We start from the raw sequence: 13,641 nt of genomic DNA, 5'->3' as shown, positions 1-13,641 counted from the left end.
TTCCAACTCTCTCTTTCTCTCTTTTAACTATTATTCTTAACTTATTATTACACTTTCTCAAAAATTTCATCCTCCAATTTTAAACATTTTTGACTCTATGTTTGTCACATGGAAATAGCACTCTAAATTATACTCCTAATTACACCTTATTACTTTAAACTACACTCTTGATTACACTTTGCACCATATTTTTTGAATTTCCCTCCAACTTAACAAAATACTTAACATGAGGTATAAAGTGTAATAAAGGTAATAGTTTAGAATGCAAAACATGCATTCGAAAAATTTTAAATGGTAAAGTGTAATTTTTCAAAAACCTAAAAGAGTAAAAGAACAAAGAACGAGAATGCAATGTCCTTCAAGTAGTGATACAAAATCCATATCCTCACAACTTGGAGGTCATGTCAAACTTTGCAATCCCTAATCTTAACTATTTATGACTCATAAAAAAAAAAAAAAAAAACTATTTATGAATATAAAATATTGATTTCATGCCTATTTTGAGACAAAAATAAATTTTATTTGAGAGCTAGAAAAATAATTAAAGACTAAAGAATATCATAGAAAACCTATATATGTTTCTTTTTTTATTTTCATTTTATAAAAATTTCCGTTGCACCGCATTCCATTATTTCTTCCAACTCCAAAAAAAGTAGTGCTAAAGTTACCGTTGATTGTATTCACAAATTTAGAACACAGAGAGAGAGGGAGATGAGATTTCGCGCGGCATTTAGGGTTTGCGAGAGCAGGAACAGAGCGCCATTGCTGCTTCAACCTCAAGCTTCGCGCTCCTTCTCTCAGCTTCCATTAAACTCCCAACGGTTCGTATTGCTTCTCTATTCTCTATTCAATGTTGTGTTAACTATTATTTTGACTAAGCCTTTACTTTTTGCGAAACTGTAAAGATACCGTGATTTTGAATCTTGATTCAAACTTTTTTAATCTTATCATAGCATAAAAAAGCGAGAAACAGCTCAAAATTTTGATTACTAGTAGTTGATTTTTGTGAATTTTTAGGCCTTCTTTTGGAATTGCGTTTGACATAGATGGCGTGGTTCTTCGCGGTCGTGTCCCCATTGGAGGCTCTCCTCAAGCTTTGAGAAGATTGTATGGAGATTCTGGTACTTCACAACCTATTCATTTCTCTGTATGTATGTGTTTTATTGAATTGTGAATTTTCTATACAACTAACTTTGTTTGGTTGCTGGGAAAATTTAGTAGAGAAGGAGGGGAAAATAGAATTCATGACACATGTTTAGTGTTTTGTGTGTGTGTGTGTGTGTGTTTTATTGGAAAACTTGGGAAATTCATCTTAAGTATGCTGAAATTGTTGTGAAATGAGAACTGTAAAATAGTAAGGAAGGATGGTTATACAAAGAATGTTTTAGTTTCTGGTTTAGGGAATGGTAATTATGAAATTATGGTTGCCGGTCTTAATGAATAATGTTTCTTTTTATTCTGTTCTTGTATCTGACTCGGTTGATTTCCACTGCAGGTGCTTTGAAGTTACCCTTTCTGTTCTTAACGAATGGTAAGTCATTTAAGTGATTCAGTTTTTGGTTCATCAATAGAAATTTTAGGAGCTACTAAGAGGATGATGGGCTTATTGTAAAGATATCTATGATTATGGGGTTATTAGTTATGGTTTGTGAGGTTGATATTGACAAACATGCAATGCTGTATATTGAACCTTAGAACATTTGAGGCTTGTTTCTTTTTTTATTGTAAAAAACTCTTTAGTCCGTCCTTCTGTTGATATTTCTTTGAATTATTTGAGACCGAAAATAGATATGCCTAAAACATTGTGCTCCATAATTATCAACATGATTTTTGTGCAAGAAAATGTTATATTATTATTTATTGTCTTTACCTCTCAAGAGTAATGTATACAATACAGCAATAAAATGAACAATACTATTATTTGATTTGAATAGGAGGTGGCGTCCCTGAATCTAGACGTGCCACTGAGTTAAGTGAACTTTTGAGAGTGCACATTTTACCTTCTCAGGTAGGGTTTTGTTGTTTTTTCTGTCTTTTATTTATTTTTATTTTTTAGTGTAAATAGGAGATTGAATTTTATCTATTCATGATTGTTGTGGCTGTCATTTGACTGGTGAAATCTTTAGCATAGCTGTTCTTTTTATGTTATCCTACTGCAGGTTGTACAGGGTCACTCACCTTTCAAAACTTTGTTGAAGAGGTATATGTATCAGTTCGGTATGAATGTTTTCAACACTAAAGTATCATATTCTTTTCCAATGTTGTTGTTGTCAACTAGGCATTATGTTAACGAAGAGACCACACCTTACAATTGAGTAATTATTACTGATGTCATTGATGAGTCTCCTGCTTGGCCAGGAGTGAAATTGTGAGAAATCTTGCTTTGGATTTGGAAATGATGCCGTAATATGAGATTTTGTAGCTGGTTGAGCAAATGCATGGTCTGCGATCAGAAAAGGCTGCAACTTTAGGGGATGCATCTAGTTACTTGTCTGTTATAAATTATGTACTAGTCTTATTTCTCTTCCCTGAATTAAGTGCAAAAGCTGAGCTTGGATAGATCTCACAGCATTTTGTTTATGAACTTCTTGTCATAAGAAAGGGACTCATCTTAAAAGAGTGTCAAACAAGTCTAGAACTACTGTTACCTAAGAGGATATTTAGAATGTTTCTGTTTTGTTTTTGTTTTTGTTTCTAATGCTCGTTAAAATATCCTTTCAAAGCTCAAAGTTATTTGTCTTTTTATATCAACTTGTTCTACAATGATTGCCAATGTATTTTCAACATGTATAATTATTTTCTAGCTTAAAAAATTCTCTCGCAATAATATACTTAGTTTTCTTCATCAAATTATGCAAAGTTTATTGGTTTCCTCTTCAGATTTGAGAATGAGCTCATAATTGCCACTGGAAAAGGGGAACCTGCTGTTGTAATGTCTGAATACGGTTTCAAGTAAGATACTCACCTTATACCTTGGTCATAGTATTTCCTGATTTGAAGGCCAGAGGTTTCTAGGTTTTGTAAGATTCACATATTACTTTAGTTTGTTTGTGGTGGCAGAAAAGTCCTTTCTTTAGATGAGTATGCTTCCTACTTTTGAGAACATTGATCCTGTTTCACAATATAAGATGTGGACAACTAAACAAGAATCGGGTAATGGGAGTGCCCCTAAGAAATTGGTTCCAAAATACAATACCACCTCTGACAGAGTCAAGGCAGCTTTTGTTGTCAGTGATCCTGTAGATTGGGGCAGGGACATTCAGGTAATCCTGACTTTATTGTTTGGAAATCACAATGAGTCAGTTGGTGCATTGTATTGTATTTGACTGGGCAAATGGCATGTAAATTCTAATCTATTTAGCTGTATGTAGTAAATAGGGAGAAAGGTTTAGAATACTGCTGCAATGGAGGGTGGTGAATTTGAATGCAATCAAATTTTGGATGTATTTTGCTTTTGATTGGTAGTAGCAGCCTTGGTTTTTACATTAGTTCCCAATTACAAAAATATACTGTCGAAGTTCTATGCGGTGGATCTTTTAATTAAAATGCACATAAATTGTCACTGTATTTGTCATCATCTTATTCCAGATACTTTTGAATATCTGTACCCTGAAGAATCACTGAAGTTGTTGATTTTGCATTAGGTTCTCTGTGACATTTTAAGATCGGGAGGCCTTCCTGGACACAAGAACACACAGCAACCACCTTTGTATTTTGCTGCAGATGATCTTGAATATCAGGTTGGTTATTAAGCTGATTCAGAAAATGTTTGGGTGTAATTCGTAAATTATTTTCATTTAGACTTGAAATAGGATCTCCAGAATTGCATTAGAATCCAAATTTCATGACTTAACCTAGAGCAATTCGCTAATTATGTAACATTTCTACACAAAACTTGTAAATGTTCTGATCAATCCCCAATTTGATGGCTTTGGAAAGTTTGTCATCAGTATCGAGTAAAGCAAGAAACATAGATACTAGTCAGCTCAAATGGTTGAAAGGGAGTATAAGAGCAAAAACTCATTAGGCAGATCTTATATAGCCTTGCTGAGTCAAGTCCATACCATACATAGGAGTCAGCCCTCAATATGGGCTTCACTTGTTGGAACCCATCAATATGCCTAATTCGTTGACCTGGATTCTAGATGCGCTTTTGCTCCAGCTGTTTTTGCCTATCTATGGAAAGCAGAGCTTCATTCTATTGCTTATTCATTTACTTGTATATTTTACCTCAATATTTGAAGAAAACTTAAGAATGTTATTGATTGGTTTCCCTACTCACTACAGGGTGCTTTTCCTTTTGAGCGTCTTGGAATGGGTGCTTTCAGAATTGCTCTAGAAAGTGTCTTCAATAGGTAACGTTAGTGTCTCAGGTTGATTAGGTCCTCAGTTTCCATCAAATAGGTGTACATCAGATTGAATGTTTACTCATTGACACACCTCTTGGTTTACATGTCTATAACAACTCATAAGTCATAATCAGAGAAATCAAAGTCTCTAGATTTTTAAAACCCAAGACACAATATCCTTTTTCTTAGTTGCTTTTAGAACCTATTTGGAGGAAACAACTCCTTGATGGTGCAGTGAAATTATTATATGCCTTGAGCATCACCTATATACGAATAATCTATGGGTTATCAATCACCCCTCAAATTTAGCCATCCTTGTAGACATGGTGGTTGTGTCTTCCTGTGAGTTGTGACCAAACACAGTGTCAAAGGTTCGAGGCTAGCAGATAGAGGAAGAGAGAAAGACTCATCCTTCAAGAGCACAGAAAAATAATATTTTTATTATGCATTGGGAAACACATTACAAGAGCACCATATGGAAAAACATAAATTGTGATCATCATCGACTCCCAATAGCATGTGAATTCTTATGATTGGCTTTGGTTTGCAGAATTCACTGTAATGCTCTGGAATATGTTTCTTTTGGGAAACCAAATCCATTTGTATTCAAGAATGCTGAAGCCATATTGAGAAAACTTCAGTCATCCTGTAATGATAATGCCATAGATAATGGAGACGTTGGATCAAATCGTTTCAAAACTATTTATATGATTGGTGATAACCCTTTAGTTGATATCAAGGGTGCACGACAGGTTTGTCTTACTACATGTTTTGAAATCCAGTTTTTTTGCGTAAGAATGCTAGATTATTATTATCATTAAATGAATCAATTGTTATTTTATTTATGGGGACACCTTTTGATTCTCAGGCAGGACATCCTTGGTTTTCTATTTTGACTAGGACTGGTGTTTTCAGGGGAAAAGATAATCATGCAGAATTTCCAGCCGATCTTGTAAGTTCAATGCTGAAATTTAAGATGCATGTCAGTGGTTATGCTTGCAAAACTATAATTTTCCACTATCTTCATGGTAAAAGTGTAGTAGGGATGGGGGATTTTTGTGAATCTGAAATGTGTTTTTGTAATACTTTACTATGTTTTCTTCTTGATTCTTGTGCAGGTCGTTGATACAGTTGAAGAAGCAGTGGACTATATTCTGAAAGAGGAGAGTACTTCTTAGGTTCCATGCAAAGTGGAACCCTTTTTGTATTGCTCTCTGTTTCTCGTCTCTCGCGCCATTGTATGGCAGAAAGAAAGTTTAATACATCCAGAAAGCTTGGCAAGTTATTTAAATCAAGTTCTTGGAACTCAATGAAGTCAATTTTGTCCGTTTCTTTTTTAATTTTTCTCATGTTATTCAGCAATTGCTTTTTTTTGAGAAACGTTATTCAGCAATTGCTGACTGCAAAATATAGCTAGTCATTCTTATTACACTTGGAAAGTTCCTATCATGTTGTTATATAGTCCTATATTTTGGATATACATTTTGACGGTTACCACTTACCAATATCAGATTGTTTGGAAGTGTAAAAATTCTGATGCTTTGACTCAAAAGTCAAATCACTTTGTGTTCAAGTTTTTATTAACTGGGGGGATGTCATTCAGTTTTAAATATCCATAAAATCTGGATCTTCAAGTCCTTGTTTATTTAATAAACATATTGAACTCAAACTTGAAAAAAAAAAATCAATTTAGATCCCGTACACGTATGAAGCGGATTAGTTGATCAAGTTATTTCTTATTCCAAATAGATAAGCACAAACAATTATTTCAACCACACTAAACAATCACCAAATCTAAAGTAAATATGTCAACCATTAAAAGTCACACAAATTTGGTAAAAAAAAATAAATAAATAAAAATCAAAGGAAAAGCCGCTATTGGAACCCAATCCCATATAATTCACTAAAAAAAATAATTACAACAGTTTACTTGCAAAACCTTTGTGGGCAAACTAGACTCTATTGTAACCTTAGCAAACGCTTTGCTTGCCTTCCCACTACAGTGGCTTCAAAAGTCAAAATCTTTGGAATCTTTCTAGGTAAACTTCCCTCACGAATGAATCTCATTAGTAACCCAAAACCCAACAACATAAACTATGTGGCTTCAAGAATGATTTAAGCTTAAGGTGAATGGGTCATAATTGGTTTTGTTTAGACACCTAATCACAAAAATGGATTTTTTTAATTAAAAAAAAAAAATTAGGTTCAAGGAGAAAGATATTAGATATACTTTGTATAAATACTCTTGTGCTTGAGATGTTTAATATAAGTACGTTAAGGTTTAGCAAATTTCACACTGTCACTTGAGCTAGTATTCCGTGAATTTTTTGGAGAGAGTTAACTTGAAATCTTCAATCAACAGCTTAACAAATTTTTAACTAATCTCAAATGCATCAATTTTAAAACCTTTTTTGACTCCATGTTTGTGGCATGGAATTAAGCAACATCTAAAACCTAAAAGAGAAAACGACATGTGGATTACTAAAAGAATAAAAAACGACGAGAATGCAACGTCGCAAAGGCAGTGACAAAAGTCAAAACCGATATCCTCAGAAGTCAAAGATAAGCCCAACAAAACACACACAGTCACTCACATCCTCTCTTTTCCTTCACCACCATCATCCACCAATGGCAATGGAAGCCACTCTGCTCAGCTTTCCCTCTCACTCTCTCACCCAAACCAAAACCAAAACCCAAACCCAAACCCATTTCCTTTCAAACCCACCTCCATTCCTCTCCTCCAAACCCAAAAGACCCAGCAAGCTCTCGATCCGCTCAGCCATTTCCCGCAACAAGAAAGAAGCAACAGTCGAGACTGTGAAAACCCAGCTCGATGACTGTCAGCTCCTCGCCGCAATAAAGTACAAAGGCTTCACTGTGAAACAGTTCCAAGATCTCCGGAGATCTTTACCCGAAACCACAACACTTGTCGTTGCGAAAAACACCCTTGTTTACAAAGCCATTGAGGGTACTCCATGGGAGGCTCTTAAGCCTTGTATGACGGGGATGAATGCTTGGCTCTTTGTTCACAGTGAGGAAATCCCAGCCGCACTTAAGCCTTATAGGGATTTTCAGAAGGAGAAGAAGCTTGAAGAGAATGACTTTAGTGGTGCAGTTTTTGAGGGAAAGTTTTATGCGCCTGGTGACTTTAAGACGCTCGAGAATATGCCTACGAGAGCTGAGATTTATGCTAAGATGTTGGGGTCTATAAAGAATCCCGCTTCGAGCTTAGTCGGGACAATACAGGCGCCAGCGAGGGAGTTGGTGATGGTTTTGCAGGCGTATGTGAAGAAGTTGGAAGAGGAAGGTGGTGGTGGTGGGCAATAGTGGCTGAGGAGAAAAGGAGCACCTCTTTTGAGTTTCTGCTATTCTTGTAATTGTAAGTGTATTTTGGAACCAACCCTCCCTCTTTTTTTTGTTTTTCTTTTTTACTTGTAGCAATGTTGTTGTTATGGTTGAAATTGAGGGAGCAATTGAATTGAAAAGAATGCAAGTTGTAGAGTTGTGTCAAATTGGAGGTTAACTTAGTTTGTTTCGAAACTGATTAGTGAATGTGTTGCAATATGGTTATATTGGTTCTGTTGCTGGCTCCTAGCATGTAAATTATCAGAACCAACTTGAGGAACAGATTCAAACTATGGTTTTTTGTTGTAAATTGTGATTGTAGCCATAGAGACAAAGTGCCCATTTGTTAGGGTGTTCCCAAACCGCACATAGTACAATTTTTTTTCCCCTACCAATAGAATGATATTTAGCTGTGTAGTTGGGGGCATCCATATGTGGAAATGGTTTATGACTTGGGATTCATAAAGTAGGCCTTTAAGGGAGAAAGACGGGGAGGGAGAGGAGAGGACTGCAGGTTCTGATATATCTATAGCAGTTTTTTTTATGGGTACCATAGGGGCATGAGAGAGTAGAGTTAAGTTTGGAATGAGTCACTGAATTGGGGTTGTATAGTGATGATGTTCTTCAGGTCAGGTGTTAGTGGGTTGCTCTCGGAGCCAAGGAACATTTACAAGGATATATGTGCAACTTGTTCACATCATGTACAAGGAATAAAGAATCAATATGGGATCGTTATTAAACTGCTATTTATAGAGACATGTACACTGTTTGAAAACTGAAACTGTACATCAGTGCAGACTGTGACTGTGTTCCTTTCTTAGGTGATAACTGACAGTGATACTACATTTTGTTTCAACTAATAAAATAGAATCAATATTGTAGTTGGTGTCCATATGATCTCAATTAGTAACCACAGTTAACTCTTTCAGTTGAAAGTGAGTGCTTCTATGAATTAGGAAAGGCTTAATTGTGTGAGGAGGAAATGCCTAGGGGCTTTCCCAAGAGGATGGCAATAGGATAAGCATATAGTAGCTAGGACGTTGGAGGTGTGGTGGGGAATATTCAGAACTTTGGATAAAGCTGCATTCACAATGTCCGCAAAGAGGGAAAAAGGCAAATGAAATAAATAGAAGCATATGCAGACCAGCCTGGGCTCTCTGTAGCAAGCAAGACCAATCTCAATTGCTTCCATTCCATTCCATTCATTGAACATTCCATGCTGAAACACGTTGAAGCAAAAGTGTCCTGCAACATTTCATAACTGAAGTGCAGAACAGATGATAACTTCACTAAATGTTCTTCGAGGAATTGTGTGCTACAACTCGAAATCAGACTCTGACATATTATAAACTGAGTATTTGGCAACGAAATTTTGTACCGAACGATTTCCTTTTATGAATCCCCTAGATCAAGTGAGAGGTTATTAACTTATTATGTTTGTTATATTTTGAATGCATTAATCTTTTCAACATAAGATTGCGTTGGATATGGAATTGCTTTTGAGAGACCTACACTCAACAGTGGAAAGATGTATATCAGTATGTGTATGGCCACGTGGCTGGCATTTGGGCTAGATTGGGAATGGAACTTACATACTGAGCACATCACCGAGAAGGTAGTTTAGGCTAAATTAACGCTAGGTTCTCAGAATGCTATGCCAAAAAGAGATGGTCTTGAGAGTTGGTAGCTGAGTTGCTCGTTTAGAATAAAAAGTGTGGAATCAAATAATGACATGTGAAAAACTATCACTCTAGTTGACTAAGATAACAAAAGCAAAATGGTTATAAAATCAATACAGTTATGTCCGAAAGGTTTAGAACAAGCAGTTAATCCTTGATCTCATGAAATTTCCATAATGTTAGTTGATAAAGCCTATACAGCATCATCCAAGATGCATATATTCAATAAAATCAGTTGTTATGAGCCTACAGATTTAGATACATCAAGGATTTGCTTCAGGAATTCAGTTCATATAAACATTATTGTTAATACCACTCTAGAGGTGCTTGGCAAAGATTGATTCGACAACACCTTGAGCTATAGGATGATAACAATCACGAGCCTCTGCAAACACTCTTTTAGCCAAAATCTTCTCCTCTTCCTTTCCAGTGCCTTGTACAAGAGCAGTGTAGAGTGGGCGAAGGTACTTCATCCTTCCAACTGACTTCAGCGTTTTTTCTACCTCACCATAATAATCTCTGCACTTGGCCGAAATAGCCAGTTGGAGAAAGGCAACCTTTACTTCATAATCCTTCGATTCTGACAGCCTATAGCGCTCATCCAAGGCCAAGATCTGCATATCAAATGCAATAAATGATAACTGTAAGAAAACATCAGCTTACTTTCTGACCCTGGATATTTTTGGGTCCATGGGATTAAATGTGGAACAATAAGAAATACATCAAAAAGCTTGAAATATATGGGCACAAATCAACCAAAGCATTACAAGCAACAATTGGCAATAATGGATCTTTCATTCTTGAAAAAACAGATAATACATTTTTTTTAATCTATAAATATAGCACACATTCAAGATATTTATAAAAATAAAAATAAAAATAAAAATAATTCAAGAATATGTGCACTGCTTGGATAGTGACCCAGTGGATCTAGCTACTTCCTTGTAGGAGGTTAGATGGATACCGCCTTTGAACACCAACAAGAACTCTTGCTGTGGGGAGGGTGCCTAGACATTTCATCTTCAAAGCTTATTTCTAGTCTAATAAAACCCCTTTTTTTTTGTTTTTTTCCCCCTCTCAGAAGAAATATAAGGCATTATTCAGCTAGTTCTGTCACACCAAGTAAAATAGTGAGAATTGTCCATAAAGACACTACTAAAGCACGAGTCTTAAACCAGCATACACAAATTGCATCAACATCACTAATCCATTTCTTCCAGTCAAAGACATCCTTAAGATGATGTATTGGATGGTAAAATTACTATATTCAAGGGATAAGAAAAGAGTAGATAAACTGAAATAAAAACAATTTGGAAACTCTAACAAGATCAGAACCACCACCTGTGAAGCTTCAACAGCTTTGGGCAGGTTCTCCAAGTAAAGTTCCCATTCCTGCCCTTGCCAATCTGCAACTTCATCCTCCCTTGGCATCCGCCCAAGCTTAAACTCATTGGCAAGAGATACAATCTTTGTGTATATATTGGAAACTGGTTCATAAGCATCTGGAGGGATACCAGTGCCCTCAGTCCATAATTCTAGATCAATATCTTTCTCTATTCCAGGGACATTGGCTTTCAAGAAGTCCAGAAATGTCTCCGTATCAATTGATTTGAATTTAAAGGTGTTAATATACTTCTTGAGGAATTCATCAAATGCAGGCCTTCCAATCTACACATCCCAGAGGATAAACAAAATTGGTTAGAATATTCTTTACACAAACAACACCCAGTTACTCAAGTATTAGTGGACATTAATTCATATAGACTCTCAGGATTCTTGCTTCATGGGTAAGACTCCTATAACTATTACAAATTTACATCGCACAGATAACAACTTTAATTTGGTAAAGACACTAACAATATGACACTATTAATATGTTTCCAGGAGGGGGGAAAAAACACATGCATGAAAGACACACTAAGATGCAGTAAAAAAGTGATTCAACACACCTGACGTTCAATACGCCACAGAAACTGGAAACCTTTCTCATATGGAACTTGAGAATATACATCATCTGGGTCCACTCCTTCCTGATTGGTTTTGAGTTTTGTGAACTCCATGTTGTCCTTGAAACGCTCCATTTCCTCATTTAACCCCTTCCAACCAATTCCAATATTCAATGCAGCTCTGTCCTCCCCTTGTACGGCTTCAACAATCCTTCTCTCCGCGTAAGTCGTAAAACCCTATGATAAGAAATAAGAAAACTGAGAGAACAAAAGGCAACAAAACACACGTAATAATGATATATCTCAACCCAGTAAACCAGTTATTCATCATCTATGATTTTACTGTATATTTCATATTTAACGCCCCAAAATCTTATTCTTCTAGTTGAAATCAGATCCCCACAACAACAGAAAAACAAAACCAAAACTTTAAACTGCTCTTTGGCTATCAACAAAGCCGACAAAAAGGAAAGAGACAATCAAGTGACCTGTTTTCTTAAGCAGCTATGCATTTCAAACATTTTCAACAATTTTCCTCTTCTTGCCTCATACTTCCAAACAGCCAATAACAGGGTAAACAATTCTCATAGCAAGACACATCATACATAGAAAATATACACATGTACAAAAGGATCACCCAAGTCAGATATGAATTGACTCATCCCTAACAGAACATAGCAAACCAATAGACAATTTGTCACTCAATTGGGTCAATAACCCCAACAACCCACAAACAATAGTGAAATCTAGGACACTATACACACTCATGTCTCGCCAATCACATTCATTATTACATCAATTTGTAAGTTTTTTTTTGTTTTGAATGATTAAAAAAATAGGTAAACGATATGGACTCATCGACCCCATGCCAGTTGACAGTAAAAATAATACCACTACTTTGATGGGACTATTTGTAAGCTTGCATTTTGTAGTAAAAAAATTATTTAAAAAAAAAACAGTGGTGTGGCTGGCTATATTAGAGTGACATTCCACCCCTACATCTCTAGCATTTGCTCAAAAAGATAAACTTGAACAAACCCAACTACTCCAAAAAAAACACATAATTTATAAGCCATACCTCATTCAACCAAAAATGGTCGTTGGTCTTGTTAGTGATCAAATTCCCAGTCCAACTATGAGCAAGCTCATGAGCCACAACCTGGGCTCCACTAGCATCGCCTTTGATCACCGTCGGCGTCAAGAACACCATCCTCGGATTCTCCATGCCACCGTACGGAAAGCTCGGCGGCAACACCAACAAATCGAACCTCTCCCATTCGTACGGTCCAAAAAGCCTCTCGCCTTGCAGCACCATCTCCTCCGTGCCGGCGAACTCCCTCGCCGCCTCGTCCAGCACCGGCCCCGCCGCCTCCGCATAGACCCTAGTCCTCGGCCCCACCTCCCTGAACCCCAGCTCCCCGACGGCGAAAGCGAACAGGTACGTCGGTATGGGCTGGTCCATCACGAACTCCTCCACCGCCCTCCCCTCCGCGGCCCAAGTCGCGTGCGGCGGCGGCGGCGCGTGAGACAGAGAGGACTCGTTGGGCGACCGGCGAGTGACGTGGCGGGCGGACATGACGGCGGAGAGCGAGGAGGGGACGTTGAGGAGGCAAGTGTAGGTCACGCGCCCGGCGGGGGTGTCCTGGCAGGGGAAAACCGAGCGCGCGTGGATGCACTGGCATTGCGTGTAGACGAAAGGCAGGGTCTTGTTGAAGGTCTGCGGCGGAGAGAGCCACTGAAGGGCGGAGGAGGAAGGCGAGGTGGAGTAGACGACGAGGAAGGAGGAGTGGTTGGAGAGGGAGAGGGTGAGGTGGCGGCCTCTGACCGGGTCGTCGGAGGAGGAGAGAGAGAAGGGGATGGGAGCTTGGGACTGTGGGTCGAGGACGGAGTGGATGGTGAGAGAGCGCGTGTCGAGAGAGAGTGGGCCGGTGTGGGGGTTGGAGAGAGAGAGGAGAGCGGTGGCGTGGATGGTGGAGGATGGGAAGTCGAGGTAGAGAGAGAGAGAGATGTGGGTTGTTACTGGGTGGGTCGAGTCCGTGAACGAGTGTGGGTCTATGGGTGCCATTTTTTGGGTTTGAGAGAGAGAGAGAGAGTGTGTGTGTGTTTGTGTTTTAGAATCGAAGACTGAAGAAGAAGAGTTGTAGAGTCAATACCGGAGAGGAGTTCGAGAACATGAGCTATGACTGTATTTTCACTCGTGACATTAATGCCGTGGGGTTGGTTTAGTCTTTTAGAGTGGTGTACAACAAGGGTTGTTTTTACTTTTTCCAAAAAAGAAAGGTTCACTCAGTGGATTATAACTTTTACGCCTCAGGTGGATGG

At 37.8% G+C, this 13,641-nt stretch overlaps 2 protein-coding genes and 1 pseudogene across 2 annotated transcripts; 2 read left to right on the top strand and 1 right to left on the bottom strand.

Moving 5' to 3' along the window:
- The first annotated feature begins 600 nt into the window (after positions 1–600).
- On the top strand, positions 601–5,959 carry LOC112017572 (mitochondrial hydrolase YKR070W-like; annotated as a pseudogene).
- A 947-nt stretch (positions 5,960–6,906) lies between these two features.
- LOC112017529 (large ribosomal subunit protein uL10c) lies at positions 6,907–7,928 on the top strand. The gene has a single exon (XM_024049990.2). It carries the CDS (start codon positions 6,978–6,980, stop codon positions 7,674–7,676), a length of 699 nt encoding a protein of 232 aa, XP_023905758.1. The 5' UTR covers positions 6,907–6,977; the 3' UTR covers positions 7,677–7,928.
- Positions 7,929–9,506: 1,578 nt separating this feature from the next.
- On the bottom strand, positions 9,507–13,641 carry LOC112017579 (leucine aminopeptidase). Its single transcript, XM_024050039.2, has 4 exons — positions 12,398–13,641; positions 11,323–11,556; positions 10,715–11,041; positions 9,507–9,987 (listed from the first exon to the last, which is right to left on the bottom strand). Exons 1-4 carry the CDS (start codon positions 13,382–13,384, stop codon positions 9,691–9,693), a joined length of 1,845 nt encoding a protein of 614 aa, XP_023905807.2. The 5' UTR covers positions 13,385–13,641; the 3' UTR covers positions 9,507–9,690.

Source organism: Quercus suber, unplaced genomic scaffold (assembly GCF_002906115.3).
Source record: "Quercus suber isolate HL8 unplaced genomic scaffold, Cork oak 2.0 scaffold_694, whole genome shotgun sequence".
Taxonomy (NCBI): Eukaryota; Viridiplantae; Streptophyta; class Magnoliopsida; order Fagales; family Fagaceae; genus Quercus; species Quercus suber.
This window is presented reverse-complemented; position numbering and strand designations above follow the sequence as displayed.